The 22216-nt window shown below is 46.6% G+C and overlaps 1 protein-coding gene across 5 annotated transcripts in view; it reads left to right on the top strand.

Moving 5' to 3' along the window:
* The first annotated feature begins 2522 nt into the window (after positions 1-2522).
* The window catches only part of TMEM243 (transmembrane protein 243), a 28803-nt gene continuing 9109 nt past the window's right edge, over positions 2523-22216 (top strand). The window contains exons 1-4 of one of the 5 annotated variants that reach the window (XM_026504794.4): positions 2523-2759; positions 3399-3697; positions 19741-19791; positions 20819-20923. In XM_026504794.4, coding sequence (XP_026360579.1) covers positions 3620-3697; positions 19741-19791; positions 20819-20923 — 234 coding nt within the window. In that variant the 5' untranslated portion in view covers positions 2523-2759; positions 3399-3619. Of the gene's footprint in view, positions 2760-2849; positions 2959-2980; positions 3071-3398; positions 3698-19740; positions 19792-20818; positions 20924-22216 lie in introns of those variants that run through there. The other 4 variants (XM_057304439.1, XM_057304440.1, XM_057304441.1 and 1 more) reach the window with 4 other exon arrangements.

Genomic DNA, 22216 nt, shown 5'->3' with positions numbered 1-22216 from the left:
AAGAGCAGTTTTAGTGATAGCACACACAATCTGAACAGGCAGGAAGTGAAAACAGGGGAATAGATCCACTGGAAGAAATTCAAGAGACCAAAGGATCAGAGACAATGAGGTGGCCAAGGGACTGATGTAGAATGAGTAAATTGGCAGGATTGTTGGATAAGGCTTAGTAAATGGGCTGGTTTCTTTCAAACATGGTGCAATTCTGGGTGTTGACAACCTCCTGAAAGTTGAATTAGAATGAGTGGCTTCAATACATCGAAGATCAAGAAATGAAGAGCTATGGTATTGGAAGGGTCATCTAATGGCCTGAGGAACAATTTATAAAAATAGAAGTGGATGAAAGAAGTGCTTTTCAGACTTCAGTGTGTGTACGAATCTCCTGGAGATCTTATTAAAATGAAGATTATGATTTAGTAGATCTGGGATGGGGATTGAAGCTCTGCAGTTATAACGAGTTACCAAGTGATGCTGATTTGTTGGTCCAGGAACCATACTTTGAGTGGCGAGACACTATATAACCCCATTATTATCTTCTACACATACTCTCTTCTTTATTTAAATAACCCTCTACTCTACTTTGCTGAAGGGGGTGGATCTTAGAAGATACCTGTTGTCCCTGGTCCCACCTGTTGGCTGGTTGGGGGTAGAGGAGCTGAGGCAACTGGAAACTACCCACAATCTGAACTCAGCTGATTGAAATTTCTCATGAGATTCTCAACTAACAAAATAGAGACTAAGCCTGCAAACCAGTGGTGAGCAGTGGCTCTATAAAATCTATTTTTTCCAAAGTTTAGCAGCAAAACAAGCTTAGGCCATATGTCACTTGAAATTTTGGGGAGTAGTAATGATGAGGAGACTGGTTCTTAGGAAAAAGAATGGAGTAGAGGCATAGAAAATTAGTGAGACAAAAGAATAAGAAGTTCTAGAGTAAGGGGTCATTATCTCCAACTCAACTTTCCTCCTCAAATACGCTCTACACAAATATCTGGCCTCTCTGGCCTGCCTTCTTCACTCTTCTCACATTAGCTAAATCATACTCCTCTTCAGGTCTTGATTTAGAAGGAGGAAGCTTTTCCTGTCAACTGAAGCTGGTGGGTGCCTTCCCGTGTATCCCTATAGCTCCCCTTGGAGTCCAGATCATAGCCTTCATCACCATTATGACAACCACCATTTGGATATTTATTTGTCAGATGTCTTGTATATTCTCTACTAAACTTTTTATTTATTTTATTTTTATTTATTATTTTTTTTAAAGATTTTATTTATTTATTTGACAGAGATAGAGACAGCCAGCGAGAGAGGGAACACAAGCAGGGGGAGTGGGAGAGGAAGAAGCAGGCTCCCAGCGGAGGAGCCTGATGTGGGGGCTCGATCCCAGAACGCCGGGATCACGCCCTGAGCCGAAGGCAGACGCCTAACGACTGCGCCCCCCAAACTTTTTTTTTTTTTGAATAAAAACTGGTTGAGGGCAGATATGATCTACTTCAAAGCTTGTCCTCTTAGCCAATGTATCTTGCCTGTCTCTTTCTTGATCACCCTATTACCCTTTCTGGTGGTTGGCTGGTACAGAGCAGGCTCTCAAAGGTACTTGTTTAATGAATGTGGCTGAATGTGAGTGACTTATTTGTTCAGCCCATCGACCTTCTATCAGAACTGGGTGCAGGGTTGTGTAGCATTCCTGTTAAAAGTCCTGCACAAAAAGATCATTTATGAAATACCTAACTGATCAGATATGCACCATAGCTCCTCTACTCAGTGTTGCAAATTTCAAATCAATGGATGTGTGGTTCTTAGTCCATCCCCCGTCCTAATCCCTTGACCTAAACCGCGGAAAGGTCACCAGGAATCTTTGCTTGGGCTCTAAACGTTACATGGCTACAGCGTTCTAACGAGGGTTCTCCCTGCAAACAAACATTTTCAGAGCTCTCTTTAACCTCGGAGCTGCAGTGTCCTGCCAACCTAACGTGGTTGCGTTTGTTCCCTAATACTTGTGACTCCAAATGCGGTGACACTATGTTGCCTATAAGGCCTGTCCACCTCCAGTTCCCTATGCTGTAGTGTTCTCTGTGGCTGCAAATGTGCTTAGTCAGCACAATCACTAACAGCATGAGTGTGCAAGTCAAAGAAGTACCTTGCAAGTGTCACGTCCCAGCTGTTTCTTTAAACGCCACAGGATCCCTATCACAGAACAAAACAAGACTAACATACAAACAACCATAAACCAAATTTGTCAGTGTCCCCCGTTGCGTCCTAGTAGTGCAAAGACTGGGGTGGTTAAAACAGGCTAGTTGTTTTAAAGATGTTTTCAGCCGAATGCAAAGCTATCTTCAGAGAGGTTCTTTACCCACGTGGCTCGCGCAGACGCTAATTACTAAGACGCTGAGAAACGTGCAGCCAGGGAGATTGGCAGCCCCAGCGGGAAAGAAGTGGCACCTCCAGAAATAAAGCTCCGCAGCCAATGCGGCTCCTCGGCCCGCGGGATTGGCTGCCCCGGCGGTGACGTCGCCTGGGCGGGCCAAGTCGGTTTGCGACAGAGACCGCGGGTCCCGGCCGGGGGAGCTGAGCGGAGGGTATCCGCAGCCCGGCGCTTGGCCCTCGAGCCCGCTCTCCGCCAGCCCGGAAGGTTTCTTTCTTCTCCGTGCGGTCTCGCCCGCGCCCCAGAGTCTTGGCTCGGAATCCCGGCGGGTGTGTGCGCCCGGGAGCAGCGGACCCCGGCGCGGCCAGGACTCCCCAGCTCGAGGGCGGCAGGGGACGCCAAGGTTTGGCCTGCGGGCGCGGGGCGGTCGCGGGGCGGTGCCCAGGAGGGTGGCCAATCTGTGCGCGACCGAGGCGGGATTTTCTCTTGCTCGCTCTGCCCGGGCGGATGCTCCAGCCGCGGCTCCCGCAGGAGAGAGCCGAAGGGAGCTGCGGAAAGCACGACGGTGCGCGGGTAGATGCGGCAAACGAAGGGGATTCGAGGTGCCTGGCGCGACTGCGACCTGCAGCTGCAGCGCTGGGGGAGAGGCCCGCGGAGCGCTGGGCTTGGGCAACTTCATTTTTCCCGCCGCTCCAGAACTGGAGGGGTGGAGAGGTGCTGAGAGCTTGGAGAGGGGCTTGTAATGAGTTCTTCACTGGAACCCCGCTCCTCCTCGAGCGTGGGGGTATTGGTGCTCAACGGAATATTGAGAAAGTTGGGAAGCGATCGCGTAAAGAAATGCGGTGGGGAGGGGTGGGAACGGTGGGTACCCCCGGGAGCGCGCGGCCGCGGATTTGCTGTGTGCGCTGCAGCGCCCCGCGGACCTTGCAGCCTCGGGCCCGGCGGGGCTGAGCGCTGAGATTTGGGGAAGTGGGAGCCGCGCGGGCGGGGCGTCCCGAGGAGAGTCGGCCACGCGGTGTCTGTTTCCTTTCACTTCCTGCAGCAGTTGCTCGCTATGAGGAGGGCAGCGGGCCTTGGGCGGAGCGGCCGCGTCCCCCGGGCCTGAGCGCCCACCCGCCGCCGCCGCGGGGACGTCCCGACCCACCTCGGCTTTCGGCCATGAGCTCTCGGTGAATACGCGGCTTGGGCATTCGTGGACCTGACACTTCGGGAGGTAATGCTGGCTCAGGTTTGAGTGGCGTGGGAGAGTGAAGAAACCCTAAAATGGAGGACTTTTCTACTAGGACCTATGGCACCAGTGGCCTGGACAACAGACCTCTGTTCGGAGAGACGTCGGCCAAGGTGAGCGCGGACCTGGATTCGGGGTTGGGGATGTGTGTGTGTCTGTGTGTGTCTGCCCTCCCGCCCGGAGCCCTGGCCTGCGGCCCTGAAGGTACTTGTAGGAAAGAGCTGGTTCTTCAATCCTGCTTGCCTCTTAAGATGTTTGTCCTGCCACTCGGCTCTTTCTTTGGGACAGGGTTGGCCCCGGAGCCCTGAAGGCGGGGGTGGAGAAAAGTTTAGAAAGTTCTGTTGGGGGCCCTTCAGGGGAGTACGGAAGCCCCTCTCGGGAGGGGAGGTGGAGCTGGAGTGCCAACCTTCAAGAGGCTTCAGGTGTGCACCTAAACCTTCCGCAAGAAAGAACCCCAGAGAGGTGCTTCTCATGAGTATTTATCTGGAACCATTAAGGGTTTACGGCTGAGGCAGCCAAGCAAAGAGGCTTGATAGGAGGCTTTCTTTGACAGCGCTCCGTTCCGGGAAGCGCTCAAAGGGTCTCCAGACCTAAACAAGCTGTAGTACCTTATTTTAGGCTTTTAAAAAGTGTAATGCCTTCTTACAGGCTTTATCATGTGATGTTCTGGGCCAGTAATTGAGGAGAGCTCTTTTCCTGTCTTCCACTTTAATTTTGAGTCATTTTGGCAAGATGAGCCTATGTTTTTTTTTTTTTTTCCACCTAGAAAGTGGTATTGGTGACCTTTGATCCCTGACAAAGTCCTTTTTTTTTTTCTTCCCCTAAGATTGATTTATTTATTTTAGAGATAGTGCAGGAGTGCACAAGCCGGAGGGCAGAGGGACGGGGAGAGAGGTGACAAAGCCCTTTCAAGCCTCTCTAAAAGTAGGGCTCATGTGGAATCTAGAACTTCTTGGGTTTTTCAGCTTTGGTGGGGGTGGGGATCTCTGACAGAAAGGATGGGAAATTGTACACCTGGCAGGGTGGGTTTGGAAGCTGCCAGTCTTCTACAGAACTAGTACTGGATTTTTTAAACTCTGTGGGTATTCTTCTTTCTTAGAGTATCGTAAGAAAATGTTTTAAGCTTGGTCTCTAGGAAGATGCATTTATTTATTTATTTTGTGACTTTGCATAATCCAGGTTCATATTGCACATAGTTTGAGAAGCATGATTCTAGTTGATTAGACGTTCCTATTTCTACTATTATTAAATATTATGTGATAGGCCCTCGGGGTCCAAGGAGCACAGTTTGGTGGGCGAAATAGGGAAACAGATGTGATGCATTGGATTTGTGTTATGACGGGGCATAGAGGGGGTGTGTTGGGGGACACAGGAGAAACTGGTCACCTTTGTTTGGGAAGCTTGGGGAAGATCTTAGACGGCTTTTCCATTCAGAGTTTCTGGTAGCCTTGGGCTTGCACATATGAATGCCCCTAAATTAGGGTTTAACAAGAAGAGGATTTGGGGCTTGGAGAGCAGAGGCAACTTGCTGCGTGAAGGTGTTGGACCAAGGGCACCTGACTGTCCAGTTGTCCCAAGAGCTAAGAGGTTCAGTGTCTCCCTCACAGGCCTTGGTGCACAGATTGGGGTTCTGGGTGATGTAGACTTGTGACCTCCTTTAAGCCCCACAGCCCCTTAATACTGAGGTAGATGAGTTTAAGATGGACTTGATTTACAGAGACACTGAGAAATACTGATGTTTTCTGACTTGCTTGGGCCTAAACAGTCAATCACTGTAAGTTTTCTATTGCCTATGATCAGTTTGAAACCCATCCAAGAACTTGACTGTTTGAAATGTTTCTCTCTTTGTTGCATACTTATTTAGTCCAAGAGTATATCGGCCTGGCATTACTTAGGCAATTTAGGGCATTGTAACAGTAGATTGAGCTACTCAGAGACTAAGAATAAGGTACAACTCCACATATCAAAATTTAGTTCCCTCCGTGAGGTTGACAGAATGATTGGACATAGAGAAATTATCCAGAACCGAAAAAGGAAAGAGACCATTGGTTTGAGAATGGGAGAAAACATCCTGTGTCTTATAGATTGAGGTGTCAGGTCTGAAGGAGAGACCTAGGTCTTTAATGACAGCAGATGATTCTATAGGAGGATCCGAAGCGGGCCAGGCACAGGAACTGGGAGGACAAGTTGCAGGGGAGCAATTCGTGTGGAGAGCAGTCATTGCCAGAGCGGGGTGGATCCCTGGGGACCCAGAGAAACCCTTCACTGGCCCCTCTGTGCAGGTATTCCTAGCCTGCTCTCCTTCAGATGCCAGGAAATTGGACACAAAAGCCACTTGGCCATGAGACTTACTATTAATGAGCTACCATTTCTGAGGAGAAAAATCCAGAAAGGGGAAAGCCCACTTCCTGTCATAGTCTGTTAGATGCTCTGAACTTTCAGTAATCTTGTTTGTCATACAACAACTGACCATATATAGCCCCTCAGTTTTATTTTATTTTTATCTTTATTAATTTTTTTTTTAGCCTCTCAATTTTTAATCGAGAGCTTTAGATCTAGTGTCTACCTCTAGGGCAAAAAGATGACTGAAAGCCCACAGAACAGAGCAGAATCTCCAGGGGGGCTGCTTTTCCTCAGTGCCAGGCAGCATGCTAGGCATTCAGGCTTTCCCCCGTTTGCTCATCCAGCTCCTTTGTAAGGTGGGCATTGTGACTTTGATTTTATAACTAAGAAAGCTCATCCACAAAGCAGACTCCTTGTTGGGTCACACTACTAGTTCTTCCCTGGTAATGTTTTAACAACCCCCTTTCAGGAGTTGACGAGGATAGTAGACAGTAAATGACGCAGTCTGAGTGCATACTTTGAAAAGCAGTGTAGAAATTCACATACCAGTTACCCAATCCCAGGAAATGGGTGAAAGGGGTTCATCCAAAGTCTTGGAGTGGGTGAAAGGTACCAGAGTCTACTATAGGACAGAAGATACGTAACCCAGTGGGCCTGCAGCTGCTTCCTCGTGGGAGAGTCTCTGTAGTAACTTTTTTTTTTTTTTTAAAGATTTTATTTATTTATTTGACAGAGAGAGAGCCAGTGAGAGAGGGAACACAAGCAGGGGGAGTGGGAGAGGAAGAAGCAGGCTCCCAGCAGAGGAGCCTGATGTGGGGCTCGATCCCAGGACCCCGGGATCACACCCTGAGCTGAAGGCAGACGCTTAACGACTGAGCCACCCAGGTGCCCCTGTAGTAACTTTTGTCTTCACCTGTATGGGATGCACATATTTTCTTCATTTATGGAACTCTAAACATATTCAGACTTCAGCATGATACTTACGAATACCTTCTCAGATAGAGCCTTGGAGGGAAAGGCAAAGTGAAACCATGCTGTCCTTACATAAATATCTCAGGGATAATAGGCAAAAAAGGAAACCCATCCATCATTCCTTTGGAACTACGTATTGCTAGGTGGGCTAGCTTACGCATCCTGGTCAGAATGTTGTTTTCAGCTGTTTTGATCCATTCCCAAAGTCTGGGATGGACTTACGTACATTGGTTGAAGGGAAAAAAACAAATGTGGTGCAGTTGCCAAGATGGATGTGTCTGTGGTTGCCAAGCCCGTGCTCTAGCCTCGCGTTTCTAAAGGGGCACGAGCCAGTAGAAACACAATGTGAGCCACATACGTGATTTTATTTTATTTTATTTTATTTTATTTTTTAAAGATTTTATTTATTTATTCGACAGAGATAGAGACAGCCAGTGAGAGAGGGAACACAAGCAGGGGGAGTGGGAGAGGAAGAAGCAGGCTCACAGCAGAGGAGCCTGATGTGGGACTCGATCCCATAATGCCGGGATCACGCCCTGAGCTGAAGGCAGACGCTTAACCGCTGTGCCACCCAGGCGCCCCACACATACGTGATTTTAAATGTTCTGGTAACCATACGAAAATATAAGCAGGTGAAATTAATTTCAATAAATTTTGTTTAATTTCCTACCAAAAATACATTTGCATGTATAATCCATATAAAAAGCAGAGATATTTTTACATTTCTGGACTAAGCCTTGGACATCCCGCGTGTATTTTTCACTTGGAGCCCATGTCCATTTGGATGAGCACATTCCCAGTGCTCAATAACCACAAACAGCTGGTACCCGCCTTACTTACTGGACAGCACTGAAGCAGGTGAGTTCGTAGTTACGGTGTTTCGGAGCATTAGTTACGGAGCATTCGTGAGACTGATTTCTACAGGACATCCTTTGGAAACTGTTACTGTAGGAAGCCTCTTCCTTTGCTCCTCTCTTCCCTACCCTACTGTGAACTAAAACTGGAGAAAATCCCCCTCTCTTGTCCATGGCTGCCTTTAAAAGTTTGCTTTAGGACCGCACATAGTTGGGGCCATCTTTCTAAGTAATGGAGGCACCCTAAGTTAACCTCAGGGCCTGGAGTCCATGTTCTTCTGGTTTGCTGGCTGCCTGCCCAGTCATCTGAGATCAGTTTCATCCAGTCCAGATGGATGAACCTAAGATGGGAGGGAGAAGATGGTTCTCTCCAGGAAGAAGGCAAACCCACACCCCATAGCTAGCACAAGTGGGAAAGCAGGAATGCTACCCCTGGTGGAAGGTAATATAAACTGCTTTCTGGACCAGCCTGCTCTGTTGATTTGTCACTGGTTCCAAAAATGAGTGATGCATCTTTTAAGGCGGGCGGTGACCATGGTTGCCCCTCCATTCATACCTGCATATGATCTAAGGAAGTGAGTGACTTTGGTGACGGTACATACACTGAACTCAACTAATATGGGGGTGAGGGGGTGGGGTCTGTATAGGGCATACGTTACTGGCCCCGAGGCTCAGATCTTTGGTTCCAAAGGCAAAAGGTCCATGTAGGAAAGTATTCTTCCTGCATCCTTCCCCCTTCTTCCCGTAAACAAGACAAACAAGATTGGTGGGGGGAACAAAGGTCTTTTATGGCCTGTACTCCAATGAAAGCCATTCCAGCTTGGGGCATTTAGCTTCCGCAGATGATAGTGTAAAATGAGAGTGCCACTTTGTGCTTTTTGTGGGGGGTGGCGGTTTAAGGGTTGCCGCTTAATTAATAACAAAACTGTGATTAAGATTATTTTGTCTGCCTGCTACCCTCCCTCTGCCTAGAAGGCCAGTCTTTATTCTGAGGGGTGCAGGCTTCTGGCTTCTTTCCTCATGCTACAGCTTCTGGGTGAGCCTCTGAGTCCAACTCCTGTCTCCCTCCAAGGGGAGCTGGTAGCCCAGGGTACCAGATCAGCTGTCCCCTTGCCTCTCGTCCACCAACACACCACTTTGAGTTGGGATTTCTTGTGCTGGAGATATTCGAGGAGGATCCCTGCCACGCCTTTTTTCTTTCTTACTATAATAAGTTTGCTCTCTCCCATCCCCAAACCAAAGGACTGGGGATCTCTGCAAGTTGGGCTCAGGCATTTGTAATTTTAGGAAGCCCCTCAGAGGGTGCTCTGCATCGAGAGGGCCGATTCCCTTGGTCTTACCCATGCTTTGTGGAAGCCCAGGGCAGGCTGGCACTCTCCACCAACCTCTTTCCTTTAGCTGCCTCCTGCTCTTGGCAAATGCTGTTTACCTTTCCGTAGCGTTCTTGCCGAACCCTGACATCAGACTCGTGATGCGCAGTAAGCCAGTCTCTGAGTCACCGGGTTTGAAGCAGAGAAGGCTGTGCTATCAGAAGGGCACCCCACAAGAAGGCAGGGGAGAGCATTGCCCTATCTGAGTTGCCCTGTGGAACCTAGGAATGGCTGATCTATGATTAGCAAAGTACGTGGCAGTTAGAGCAGGACCTGGGTGAACTTGAAACTTCTCCAGGGGGTCTTGAAACTTCTTGAGGTTATTATGTGCTATCTTCCCTACCCTGGCTAGCCAGGGGGTCCTGGTTCATTACATGTTAACCGGTTCTGCAAGACAGACATTTCAACAGGCATGCCACCCCTGGTCTCTGTAATTAACTTCAGGAAAAAGAATAAAAGGACAGGGTTAATAATTTTTGCAGGGTGGTGAAGGAATGTGTCTGTGTGCAGCCCCTGAAGGTTTTATAGAGGAAGAACCTTGTAAAGGTTTAAGTGAATAAAGAATCCTATTCCCTGGATCCAGTGCTGTCTCTTCTCCAAAATCTGAATCCCGTTCAGTCTAAATCCCCGCCTTAGAACATTCCTTAAAATCCAGGCTGCAACCATGCTGCCCTTAAATGAGCCTGGCCCTCGGAGGTGCCCCCCAGGCACTTACTCCTTGTGAGGAGAGGGATTTGTCTAGATCTTGCCTTCCTGACCCCGAGTGTCAGCTCCTTGAGGGTAGGAGGCCCTCCTGCTGCTGACGGCCTCCCGCGACCCTGTCCCTGTGTGTCAGCAGAGGGCCAGGCAGTAAACCTGATACCGTATTGTACAGAAAACTTAAACTGAGGTTGGCCTCTCAGAAGCTCTCCGGCCTGCTGCGTGGTCCTCTCCACACGTGGAGTTTTTGCAGGTCTGGGGTGGTAGGCTAGGTCTGCTGAAAAGGGTCATTTTTTTTTCCTCTTTTATGGTGCATGTAGATGTATAAGTACGTTTTTTGAGCTGCTCGAGGATCGAGTGGGTTGACAGACTTGAGTGTCCCTGTGGGAATGATGGAATGCGTTTGAAATTGGGGCTGACTTAGAAACTGGTGCCAGGGTATGGTCCGTCTGCACTCCTCTCATCTCTGAGGACCCAGCCTCTCATTGGTAAAATGCCCCATTAGATGTAGGAATAATAGTAATACCATATTAGCAGCCGTTTACCGGCTCTCTGGTAAATGTCACTGTTCTAGAGGCTTTACAGATAGTACCTCCAAGTCCTTACAGCACCCCCACATGTTCGACCATTGCGTGAATACGCAATTTAGGCTTAAAAGTTGAATGATTCCTCCAAGGCCACAGGCCGGCATATGGCAGAATAAATCCGTCCCGTCTGTCAGGCTCCTACTCTCGTAATCTTCCACTGTGTCTCTGTGACCCTCAGGAGGTCACAGCCCCTTCCTGTGGGATTCTAGGGATTATTTTGCCCCTTAAACTTGAGGGGTAGATTTGTTTTCTATTTTCACTGTGATCTGGTTTGCATAAGTTGTGCTTTAATGAAATTAACATATTTCAAGTTCATGTATCTCTGAGAAAGAGAATCAGATAGGATGGAATTACAAAATTATTCACAAATGAAAGCTGCTTCAAAATGTGAGTGTGTGAAATAAGGGAACCCTTTCAAAATGCCTGTGCATGTACTTTCTCCAGATCGAGACGGGGTGTCGGGTTCAGATGGACACGTGGCAGTGGTGGTCATGGTGCATTTGAGAGGGGGCTGGGGGGGTTGTAAAGTGTGCATGCGCCTGCATCCTCGTGACTACCTTCTCACGCTGCCTCTGCTCCTGGCGCCATTCCCAGTCTGGTGCTTCTTTGCGAGTCCTTTGGGATGTCTCAGAAGAGCAGCACCTAGGATCAAAGTCACTATTGAAAGCTGTCCCTGGGTTTGCCCCAGATGACAGTGTGAGGGCAGGCTCCTACTTAGAGCTGTGTAGCTCTGGGGGAGCCGTGTTAACCCACTGACAAGGCGTGAGAGTTCTTGTTTCAGCTGGGCCCCAACCTCCCACATTTTACACCCTCTCGGTAGGTTTATACCTATAGGGCTGTCTCTTGGGACATCTGCGCTATTTCCAGAGCTTTCCTGACAAGAAGATTTCCACTGCGATTTGGAAGAAATAAAAGGAAAATCATTTCTGAGAATTGGCCATTTATTTATGGGAGTGTTTTAGTTTGAGAATGCAAAAACTTTCGTCACAAAATTGTAAGATGTGGCTCAAGGGTCTGACTCACTCAGTCGGGTTAACAATGGTAGGAAGTGGTGCCCTTTGGACATTTCCTACGTGCTGAATGGACGGTCTTCTCTCTGCCTCACCAGAGACGATAATCACTGTCTTCAGTGACCTGAAGCTCTTGTGGGTTATGGAGGATAAGTTCTGGATTTAGAACGCGATTGAGGCCTTTAATGAAGGGATGAGCAAAGTTCTGGGAGCCTGAAGAAAGAGAAACTTCTATTCCGGGCACCAGATCAGAGTGCTTTTGAGTCTTGGACCTTGAAGCAGGAGTAAGATTTTTGACAGGAGGAGGTGATGGGGAATCCCCAGCCGGAGGTCCTGCCTGTGTCAAAGGGGTGGGAGCAGGAAAGTACCGGAAATGGTGAAGGAACTCTGGGTGCCACTGTGACTGGACTCGAGAGCTTGCTGGGAATGGGCTGGGCAGAGAGCCTCGAATGCTGTGCTGGGGAGTGTGAGTTCTTGCGGAGGCTGTAGGCTGTTGCTTGTGCGTGCCTGTATGCTTGTATTCACTTACCAACCGTGTCTGAGGAAGTGTGCTGTGTGCGGAGCTGTCGATCTCTCATGGAGCATGTATGTACTGCAGGGAAGATAGAAGGGCATTAAACAATCCCTTTTCTTCCCTCTCTCTTACTGAGCTTCAGCCATCCTGGCCTTTTATTTATTTTAATTTTATTTTTTTAAAGATTTTATTTATTTGTCAGAGAGCACAAGCAGGGGAGTGGCAGAGGCAGAGGGAGAAGCAGACTTCCCACTGAGCAGGGAGCCTGATGTGGGATCCTGGGATCATGACCTGAGCTGAAGGCAGATGCTTAACCAAGTGAGCTACTCAGGTGTCCCCATCCCCACCCCCTTTTGTCTCCATCCATTTCCTAAGCTTACTCCTGCTTCAGGGCCTTTGCACTTGCTGCAGTGGCTTGTTGGTAGTACCCTTCTCCCAGATCCTTGAATGTCTCATTCCTTAGGTCACATCCTCATGAAGGATTCCTGGGCCTCTTTTTACAGATAGACCCCATTTCCACCCTGGCCACTCTTCATTTACCCAGTTTTATTTTCTTCGAAACTTCTTAACACTTCGCATGTAAGATGAGTGGAAAATGAATGCCTAACGTCAAAATGGGAGGCGGTATGGATGGAAGTTTCTTCTGATGCTGGAGGGAATTGAGCTTTGTGTGCTCGAGATGGACTCCACGAGGGACAGCTTCAACATAAAGATGACGAGGGAGAGAGTTAATTGAGCCGGGGACTGGGTGCAGGATTGGCAGAGAAGCAGGTCACCTTCTGGTTCTGTTCAGGTTGGAAAGAATGGAAACAGGAAGAGGAGGAGTTTTCCTCTTGGCATCTTTTTTTAAAGGATGTCTGCTGATAAACAGTTTGCAAGAGTGGGATGAGGAAGCTGAGTTGAGATGGACCTGCACACCCTGTTCTAGAGAGACGCAGGGACTGTCATCTCGAAAGGCCATGGAAGGACAGTGAAGGCTCAGCTGACAACAGGAATTTGCAGTCAGCTTAGTCTGTCTTTGAGCTAATATTTGGACATCTAATATATGCTGGGCACTGTGGTCAGCATGACTAGTGCTACCCCCCGATTTGGTGGCACCTTTGTACAAACAAGAAGGTTCTGTCTGCTCTGGGCAGTGGCAGCTTCCTCAGCCACATGGCTTGGCTTTGTCTGAATTAGAGCAAGGTGCTCCTGCCAGTGGGGTGCTGTGGGCTGGTGCCAGGATGCTCAGCTGGGAGGGTGAAGCAGGGGGGCTGGACTGCGGGCATGCAGCCGTGTGTAGTGAGTGGCCCGCAGTCTGACAGTGAACAACAAAGACGTGGCCTTCAGGCTCCCAGACCTTACAGGGGGAAAGGGGAGACGGAAGCATAAACTGGCAGGTGGGGTTAGGACAGTGGGAAGGTTTCACGGCGAGGCTTAGCACCGGAACATAGAAGTAGTCGAGGGTTTGGGGGAGGGGTGACTCAGGACTGGGTTTTCAAAGCATCAACAGCAGATGAACAGATCCACTGGGGAATCTTCCGAGCACAGCTGAAACCGCTGACTCCATGGTCTGAGATTGATAGGGAGGCCCTCAGGTTAGAGCTTTGGTGTAACAGATGGGGAATGATCTAGACCGTGAATGTGGGTGAAGACCAGATTGAAGGGCAGTAGAGCAGAACGTTGCAGGGATACAGATTTGGCAAAAGCAGGTGCAGAAATGATCGAGGAACTTGGAAGAGGGGGAAGAAGTTGACTGGATGTTGCCAGGGATCTAGGTTTTAAAGAGGATGCTTTAGTCCATTTGAGCTGCTAGAACAAAATACCACAGACCAAGGACTAGGTGATTTTATAAACAACAAACCTTTTTTTCTCTCCATTCTGGAGGCTGGAAGTCCGAGGTCAGGTTGCCAGCATAGTTGGAGGAAGGTCCTCTGTCAGGTGGTAGCTTGTGTTTGTACCCTCACATGGCACAAGGAGTCTCTCATATGGACACCAGTCCCATTCCTGGGGGCTCTACCCTTGTGGCCTAATTATGTCCCAAAGACCCCGCCTCTTAATAGTGTCACAGTGGGCAGTAGGATATGAAGGTGAGAACGCGGGACACAAACAGACCATAGCAGAGGGTTTGACTGAGGCTGCTGACTCCATCTGGCCCAGAGCAGGGTATGCCCTGCACCCCACCCCTCGGCTGTGAACCTGGGGTGAGTACATGGGTGACACGGCTCTCTTGGGGACAGTGTTCACAGACAGAGGAAGCAGGGGAAATCCAGGGTGTGGGAGAACTCTGCAGCCCACAAAGCTGTTGGCTTCCATGGAACAAGTTTCAGGGGGTGGGATGGCTCACAGGACTTGCGAGGGTGGGTGTGAGGACAGACTTGGAGAACATTTAGCGGGAGGCTGCGGGTCTGCCAGGCTACCTGTGATGGTGTTGGAGGCGAAGGATTTTATGGAGTCACAAAATTAGAGGCAACGCTTAAAGTGTAATTCTCAGTCTTACCCCAACCCTTGCGCCCACCCCAGAGGGGTTTTCTGTCCTGCGCAGAGCTTTCTTTGTTTTCCTTTCCGTCTCCCTGGGAGTGCCAAGCAGCACTGCTGAAGGATGAATTAATTCCTCAGCAGGAGTTGCTGTCGTGCCTCTGAAACCAGTGCTTGGTCCTGCTCCTGCTGAAAGTGAGTAATTGGGCTTGTACTCAGGTAGGGAAACCTGGACCCAGGTTGATTAGATATTTCCATGGAATTAATGGAACCTAGCCTGGGAGGCACCAGTTGCATGTTGGGCCTCCGTGGCTGGCAGAAACGTGACCTTCTAGGCTGCAGGACCAGGCCATAGCTTCTGCTGGGCAGTGCTGTGTCCGTCCCGGAACGGTGAGGCCATGTGCTGTTCTGCCTGGGAGCTGAGATTTCTCAGGAGCTAGGCCCCAGATCAGTGATGAGAGGAGCCTCTTGGTGAGAGGCCCTCTAAGAGTAATGCTGTTGGCCACTTCTTACGATTCTCTGACTGAACCAGCATTCATAGAGCGTCACCCGTGTGCCAGGCTGCAGGGAAGGGAGACAAGAAGGCTGCCTACCTTGCCGTAAACTGACTGCCAGTCCTAATGGAGGAGACGGGCAGTATGTTCTAATTCAGTGCAGTAAGCGTCAAGTCTGGGCAGCGTGATCTTGGAGTCCTGAGATAAGAGCATCTCATCCTGAGGGGAAGGGGCCTGAGGATGGTGTCCAGAAAGGGTTTACAGCGGACTTGATGTCTGAGTTGAGCTCTGAAGGGTGAGCATTGAAATTGGGAGTGTTGGCATGTTAGCCGTCCCACCTCCCACCCCACAGTTCACTTTTGAGAACACTGTGCCTTTATCTTTACTTACGGGTCAATATAAGAGACGATTATGTGTGAAGTAGCTGTTTCCTGTGTCCCTGTATTTCAAAGACCCATGCAGCCGAAGTTTGCCTCTCCTCTTGACCCAGTGTGCTTCATCAGCCAGCAGTTTTACACCCTACTGCACTCCCCATTTACCCAGCAGTCTTAGTACTAACACTTGAGCTTAAATCAGAAAAGTTTTCTTTAGTCCAGTTTTTTTTGTCTGTCCTCTCACTCCACTCCCCAAGCCCCTTGCTCTGTTGTTCCTTAAATGAGCTGGGGTTTTACTATAGTAGCACAAGCCCTTAACTCCATCTTGGAAGTAGGCAAAAAATAAACTGCTCTGGAAATGGAATACTTGTTTGCATTCCAAACAGTCTAGAACCAGGATGTTTCCTGGCTGCTGAGGGCAAAGGCCAGTTTTCATTTATTTGGGATGTTACTGCCAGTTTCCTTCCAGAGCCATCATGAAACACCTGAGCATTTGACACGTGTTTGGGGGTCTCTGTCTTGTATCAAGATGCTGGCTAATGACTGACAAGGCAAGATTGGCAAGATTTGCCAAGATTCTCTGCTTCTTGACTGCTGGGGAGTGGGCCTTCTACTCTGGCCCAAGTGCCATTTGAAGCTGACAATGTAGAACCATAGTTAAAGCAGGAAGGGTCCAGAAACCATGTAGCCCAGTCCCCTGGTATGATAGACCCAAATGGGTTAAGGCATCTTTTTAAAGTCACATGGTTATTAGTCCGTGGCAGAAGGGAGATGAGAACCTTGGTTTCTTAACTCATTTCAGGATCCATATATAGTATTAGTCTAAGGATTCTTAGACTTTTGGCTTGAATTTTGCAAAGAGCATTGGATGGACTTGGCCATTACCTGGTCGTATGACCTTGACAGACAAGTCTCACTGAAGCTAGTTACCCATTGGTAAATGGAGATCATGTTTTCTTGTTTGAGTCACAGGGTTACCTTCTGCCATCCCAGGTACAAGCCATTGGCACATACGTCCATCATTTTTCTCCTTCCCCATTTCCCGGGAAAATGAGACCTAACTGCTTTGGGCTCAGGCTGATGCCAGCCCCTTTGCTCAGGTCTAATGAAGCTGGCTCAACTATGGGCTCTCTCCATTTGCCATGCTTTTGTTTTCTCTGGGGTCTTGGTTAAGGTCCCTCTTGACCACCTTCTTCCCTTTTTGTTCATCTGCTAGTCCTCTTTCAGGTCTTTGTCTTATATTCTCTACCTGACGAAGGTACCTTACTTCCTTTCTCCTTAGTGCTCTCTTGAGCTTTGGACAGTGTCAACTTCTGGAGGGTAGAATCTGTTTATTCATTGTTGTATTTGCATCTGGAATATAGTAATTTTCTTCATTTTATTGAGATATAATGGCGATGTTTAAATGAATAAATGACTCACAAGGTAATATATGCAGAATGCCTCTCAGAACTATACATTTTCTGTGCTAGAATGTCCTAATTCCCTATCCTATCCTCTGCAAGTAAGATCAAGGATGATTTTGAGCCTGTCGAGCTTTCTTGGGGAGTGAAAATAAAACACAGTATAGGGTCTAAAGGTCTGGGAGGGGAGAAGTTTTGGTAAGCAGAAACAGGAAGAGTAAAACTGAGGAGGAGACTGTTTCTATGAGAAATTAATATTCTTATCTTCATGTACTTTATTATGATTTGGTGCATATTAGTTTGAAAACTGACCTTTGAAATGCTGTTTAATTATTTGCTTCAGTTGCTCTATCTTTGGAGACTGGGAGCTGTGGGAGAGATGCTAGAGCCCAGCAAAGTAACCTCTGGGCCCAGGAAAGGGTCTCTTCTCTATTAAATAACTTCTCAATATTTAAAATGGTTTAGTTTGGACTTGATAGAGCAGTGCTTCTCAGATTTTAATAGTGCAGATCGCCAGAAGATCTTGTTAAAATGCAGATTGATTTAGTAGGTCCTTGGGTAAGGCCCAGGATTCTGCATTTCTCACGGGAGGGCGATGCCGCTGGGCTGCACCCCAGACTTCCCTATAGCAAGCTTTTAGAAGCGCCTGAAAGTGGGAGGTCTTACTAAGTCAACTCTGCTGTATCTCTGGCCTGGATTCATGGTTACTTGGACAGCAGAAGGCCTGAAGCCAAGTCCTTGGCTTGGAGAAGGAAAACCCTGTGAGAAACACTTGACCATATGCTAAATGGTTCATTCCATCTTGGGAGTCCCAGAGGGGCTGCATCATGATAGAATGACCGATATTCATGAAGATGACTTGGGATTCTATTCAGTGAACTGTCTAGAAGGCAATCAAGGAGTCTTCATTCATGTTTAGATATCTTACCATGAAAGATTAAAACCAGTTAGGCTTACCTAAGTTTAACAACATGAAAAACTCAATTGAGGAACTCTTCATTCCTGACACTCCACTGTAGTTTGCTAATGGACTGAGGGGCCACCTGCCACTTGATTCTTTGTCTAGACCAGAAGTAGCATTCTAAGTTGCTCTTCCAATGAGAAGCGTAAACGGGATCTACTCTCTCGGCATTGAATCCTGTCTCCATCGCTAACTGATATTGAGACCTTGGGCAAATTCTGTTTCCCAGAACCTGTTTTGCCACCTGTAAAATAGTCCTGATACCATTCCATCCCAGAACTTTTTTTTTGAGAAGATATGCAAAAGCTCTTGGCATAGTTACTGTCCCTTCACTATGATTACTTTTTCTCCTGCTCTGATCCTAGTTGGCATCTTGCTGTGCTGTTTGGAGATAAGTGATTCTTCTTGGCTACCTCACCTGAACCTCTTCACTGTCTTCTTTCTATGGGTAAGAGAGCTGTTGTGAGGTCTGCAGACCTTTGTAAACTTTAGCAAATCCCTGGAACTCCTAAAGAGATGAGAGCAGATATTCTCAGAATAGACCAGAGAGTTCAGTTAAACCTTTTTCACCAGGTAAAAATAATGGGGCTCCCATTAATAGACTGTACAACTTAGGTTGAGAAACACATTTGTCTTGCGTGTGGAAATAAGTGACTAGTGATCAGTGATTTTTGCCCCTGGGTCTCTTTCCCCACAAATGGTTGTAATTTCAGACTCTGGGTATTGCTGGCCAGGCTTCTCTAGCTGAGGCGGCGACAAGATCTGTTCCGAGTCCTTCTAGGTTAGTTAAGGGTGTAGCTGGAGTCCTTACCTTTGTCCTGTATAAAGGGTGAATTGCAGTGCCCTTGGTCTGGAGAGAGTGGTTTGTCCCTGGTCAGATCAAACACACCCAATTTAATACTTGGCTTTCCTTCACTTTTCCTCAGCTTCGCTTGCCTCTTAACTTAGGATTCTCAGCTTTAAATGTAGACAGCTCGGAAATGGGTGTTGAGTTGCTGCTCTGTGCTTGTTCCTTCCTGTGCCCTTCTATCTGTCAGCTTTTGAATACTGGCTACTCATGTTCCATATCCTGCTGTTCCTTGCTCAGATGCTACCAAAACAATCTTTAAGATGACTGACTTCTGTGACTTCTCCGTAATAGGACTACTTGGTATTCTCAATGGCCTTTAGAGTTTCTTAATCCTGACCTTGTTCTCTAAGCTCAATCAAATCTATATATTACACGTGTATTACATATTACTAATAGTATGTTAGTTTTATATATATAAAATACTTGAGTCCCTACAGCTGAACCTTTATCTAACCAGTGACCCTGATTTGGGAATCCTGTTGCTTCTCACTTGCTGTAGGCCTTTAGGCAAATAATTTAACCATACTCACTGGACCTAAATTTATCTTCATCTATAAAAAAAAAAATAAGGATTGAATTAGATGAGAAGTTTTCCAAATCTTTCTGTGGAATTGGTTGGAGTAAGGATGGGAATGACAAGAAGGCTCAGTGGATAGGACCCCAGGCTCTGCATTAAATCTAAGGATTATTTTGTTATTAAAGGCTTTTGCTAATTAATTTAGTTGGCAAAGCACTGGCCTAGACCGTCTGAGATTGCCTCCAGCCCTGGCATTGTGTGATCCCATCCAGCCATAGCATCTTCTGTTAAATACATTAGACAAGGACACCTGAGCTGTAACACAAGTAGGCCCAAACTCCTGGCACTGCGTATTATCTGCAGTCTGGTTCCTGATACTTGTCACCAAGGCCCTGGGCTGGCCATCCCAGTGCCTTTGTCCCTTTGCTTCTGTTAAAACTGTTCCCAGCAGCACACGGAATATTTATAAGTGTCCTTTCCCCCTTAAGTCCTTCCCAGTCTTCAAAAGACTATAGTGTAAAAGCATCCTGTCCGTTCAGAAAACCTTCTCTAATTAGTCGTCCGTGTCTTCCCCTCTCCACTCTGGTGGCGCAGTACACTTTGCCTTTCTGGCAGTTCTGTGTATGTGTAAAGCTCGGAGAGGGGCAGGACCGTAGTGTCGTAATTCTGAATCACCCCAATGGCTAGAACTGTACCTTTCTGAAAGTGCCGTGGGTCCATCATAGAGCTCAAAAACGCTTTTCTCTTTCAGGATCGAATCATCAATTTAGTTGTTGGCAGCTTAACATCCTTACTGATTCTAGTAAGTATGTTTACTTTGTGTCTCACCCAGGCTCTTAGCCAGAGTTTTTTGAAAGCCTCAGTATTGTGGTTCAGTTTAACACTCAGAAAAAATACTTGAAAGAGGCCAGTACGTGAACCTGTGAAGTATTCTCGTCATAATCTAGTTTTCAGTTTTAATACTGCTTGAACAAAACTGCAGTTGACAACAGGAATACGTAATTTCCACCCTTACCTCCCAGTTGAGTGTATGAAATGGCACACATCAGGTAAGTAGTTTTTCCGAGTTTGCCATGTTTCTTCAATAATTTGTAACTTGTCAGGGGCACAGCAATGCCCCTGTATACTACCCACAACTCCCCATTTCCGCTAATCCTTCAAGTTTATTTTGTTCCTAAAGCAAACTCATTATCCTTTGGTTTAAAAAGATTATTTGGTCATTATTTTTCATCCTGTGTAATGTAGCTTGGTGCTACTGTTGTAAAATAAAGCTACAGCTCCCGCAGTCTGAAAATAGCGTTTTTGTATCCTACTTTCATTAAATCTAAGACAATTGTAGTGACGTTTCATTGACTTCCTAATAAAAAGAATGAGTATAATGCTTTCTCTGTGGTAGAAATGGAACTCCAGTGTATTAGAATCCTTTTTCAGTATTTTCCAAAATGTTCAGCAAAAACCGTTTTGGTTTTAATTTGTTGGCATATTCAAAATAACGTAACAAAGGTTAGAACTTTTCCCGGTGGAGTCCTATCCTGGGAATGAGGTTTAAATGCTTTCTAATCTTTTTGTCAAGAGGTTATTTTGAGCTTAGCTAGTTTTATGAGCATGATGTTTTGTCTCCTTTGATCATAGAGGAAAAGGATAGAGAAAGGAAGTACTAAAAGAAGTAACATTACAAATACTTTACTAAATATTAACATTCCAGAAGGCAAACCTGGTGGTAGATGCTATTGTAATGTGAGTGTTTTATAATAGGACAACACTTAAAACTCCAGTCTAACGGAGTGTTGGAATTACCCCAAGGCCTGACACAATTTCTTTTCATACAGGTAACGCTGATCAGTGCTTTTGTTTTCCCTCAACTACCTCCAAAACCGTTGAATATATTTTTTGCTGTCTGCATCTCTTTGAGTAGTATTACTGCCTGCATACTTGTGAGTACTATTTAGAATTTAAATTGAGTATCCTTGAGGGCTGAAGGTTGCAGTGCCTGCCTAGGACAGATTCCCAGCCTTGGGTCTGTAAGAAAGGGTGTATCTAGTTAAGTCATCCCCACCTTGCTTGCGAAGGATGTCAGAAGTCTCAGTATTAAATTGGCAGATTTTTTGATGTTGGAATCAGGAGTTGTTAATTCTAAAGGGAAACTGTTCCTTTGAAAGCTTAAAACAAAGGGGGGGGTGGGGAGGGGAAGAAGAGTTAAGACTTGGGTGGCCAAAGCTTTGGTTTAATTTACCTACTACGTCTTCCTTCAAGGACTACGTACAGGCCCAGCAGGACCTGGCAAATACCGTTACTGCTCTAAAGGGAAGAGATACAGCCTTCTGGATTTATTTCTAATTACAGAATTAGTCTATTTTCATCTCTGTGCTTATCTCCCCAAATGAAAGTAATTAACACCAAGAACCTCCTGGGAAATCTTAAGCTACAGCTGTATCCTTGTCACAAGAATGTACAGTTTTACCATAAAGATGCTTTTCCTTTATGTAAAGAAACAAAGATGGTGACAGATCCTCACCTAGATATTTGCCAGTGATTTAGTCATTCATTAGTTGGCTGTTTTTATTTCCCTTTAGGAGAGTTAGAACCAAAACTATAAACCCTTAAAAGCAATAGTTCTGACTGACATAGGGCTCAATCGCCATTGTAATGCGCTTATCTAATTAATTTATTCTGCGCTACTCCTTTGATCTGAGGAAGAGTTGGCCCATCTACTTACTTCTGGAGCCTTTGGAACAAAGCTACCAGAGATGGCTTCTCACTCCCAGCCCAAAGCCAGGAGTGACTACTGGCTAGTTTTGTATGAAAATTTAAAATGTATTGGCAATTACTGATTCTGTAATTAAGAATTTAAAAGTTGTCATCCTTTTCAGTACCTAAGGGAGCTGTACCTTTTACTCAAATACATTTAAAATAGGCCTACAAGGTATACATTCTTGGATGGCTTGTCAGTGATTGGATGACTAATGGTTTGGACAGAACAAAGGTAGCTGAGAAAGCAGGAATAAGTATGATTTTGAATGTGGAAATTTGGTACTACTGGAATTGTAAAGAGAAAAATTATATTCTGGCCACATTAGTTTCAGAAATGCAGACTAATGTAAAGACTGTCTCACTTAGGGGGAAAGTATATATGGATGAAATTCATCACAGGTGAAAAAGAATTAGTTGTATTTAAAAATTTTCATACCAGGCCCAGTGGCTATTACTTAAACTCTTATTTAATTCTT

This window comes from Ursus arctos, unplaced genomic scaffold (genome assembly GCF_023065955.2).
Source record: "Ursus arctos isolate Adak ecotype North America unplaced genomic scaffold, UrsArc2.0 scaffold_3, whole genome shotgun sequence".
Lineage (NCBI taxonomy): Eukaryota > Metazoa > Chordata > Mammalia > Carnivora > Ursidae > Ursus > Ursus arctos.
This window is presented reverse-complemented; position numbering and strand designations above follow the sequence as displayed.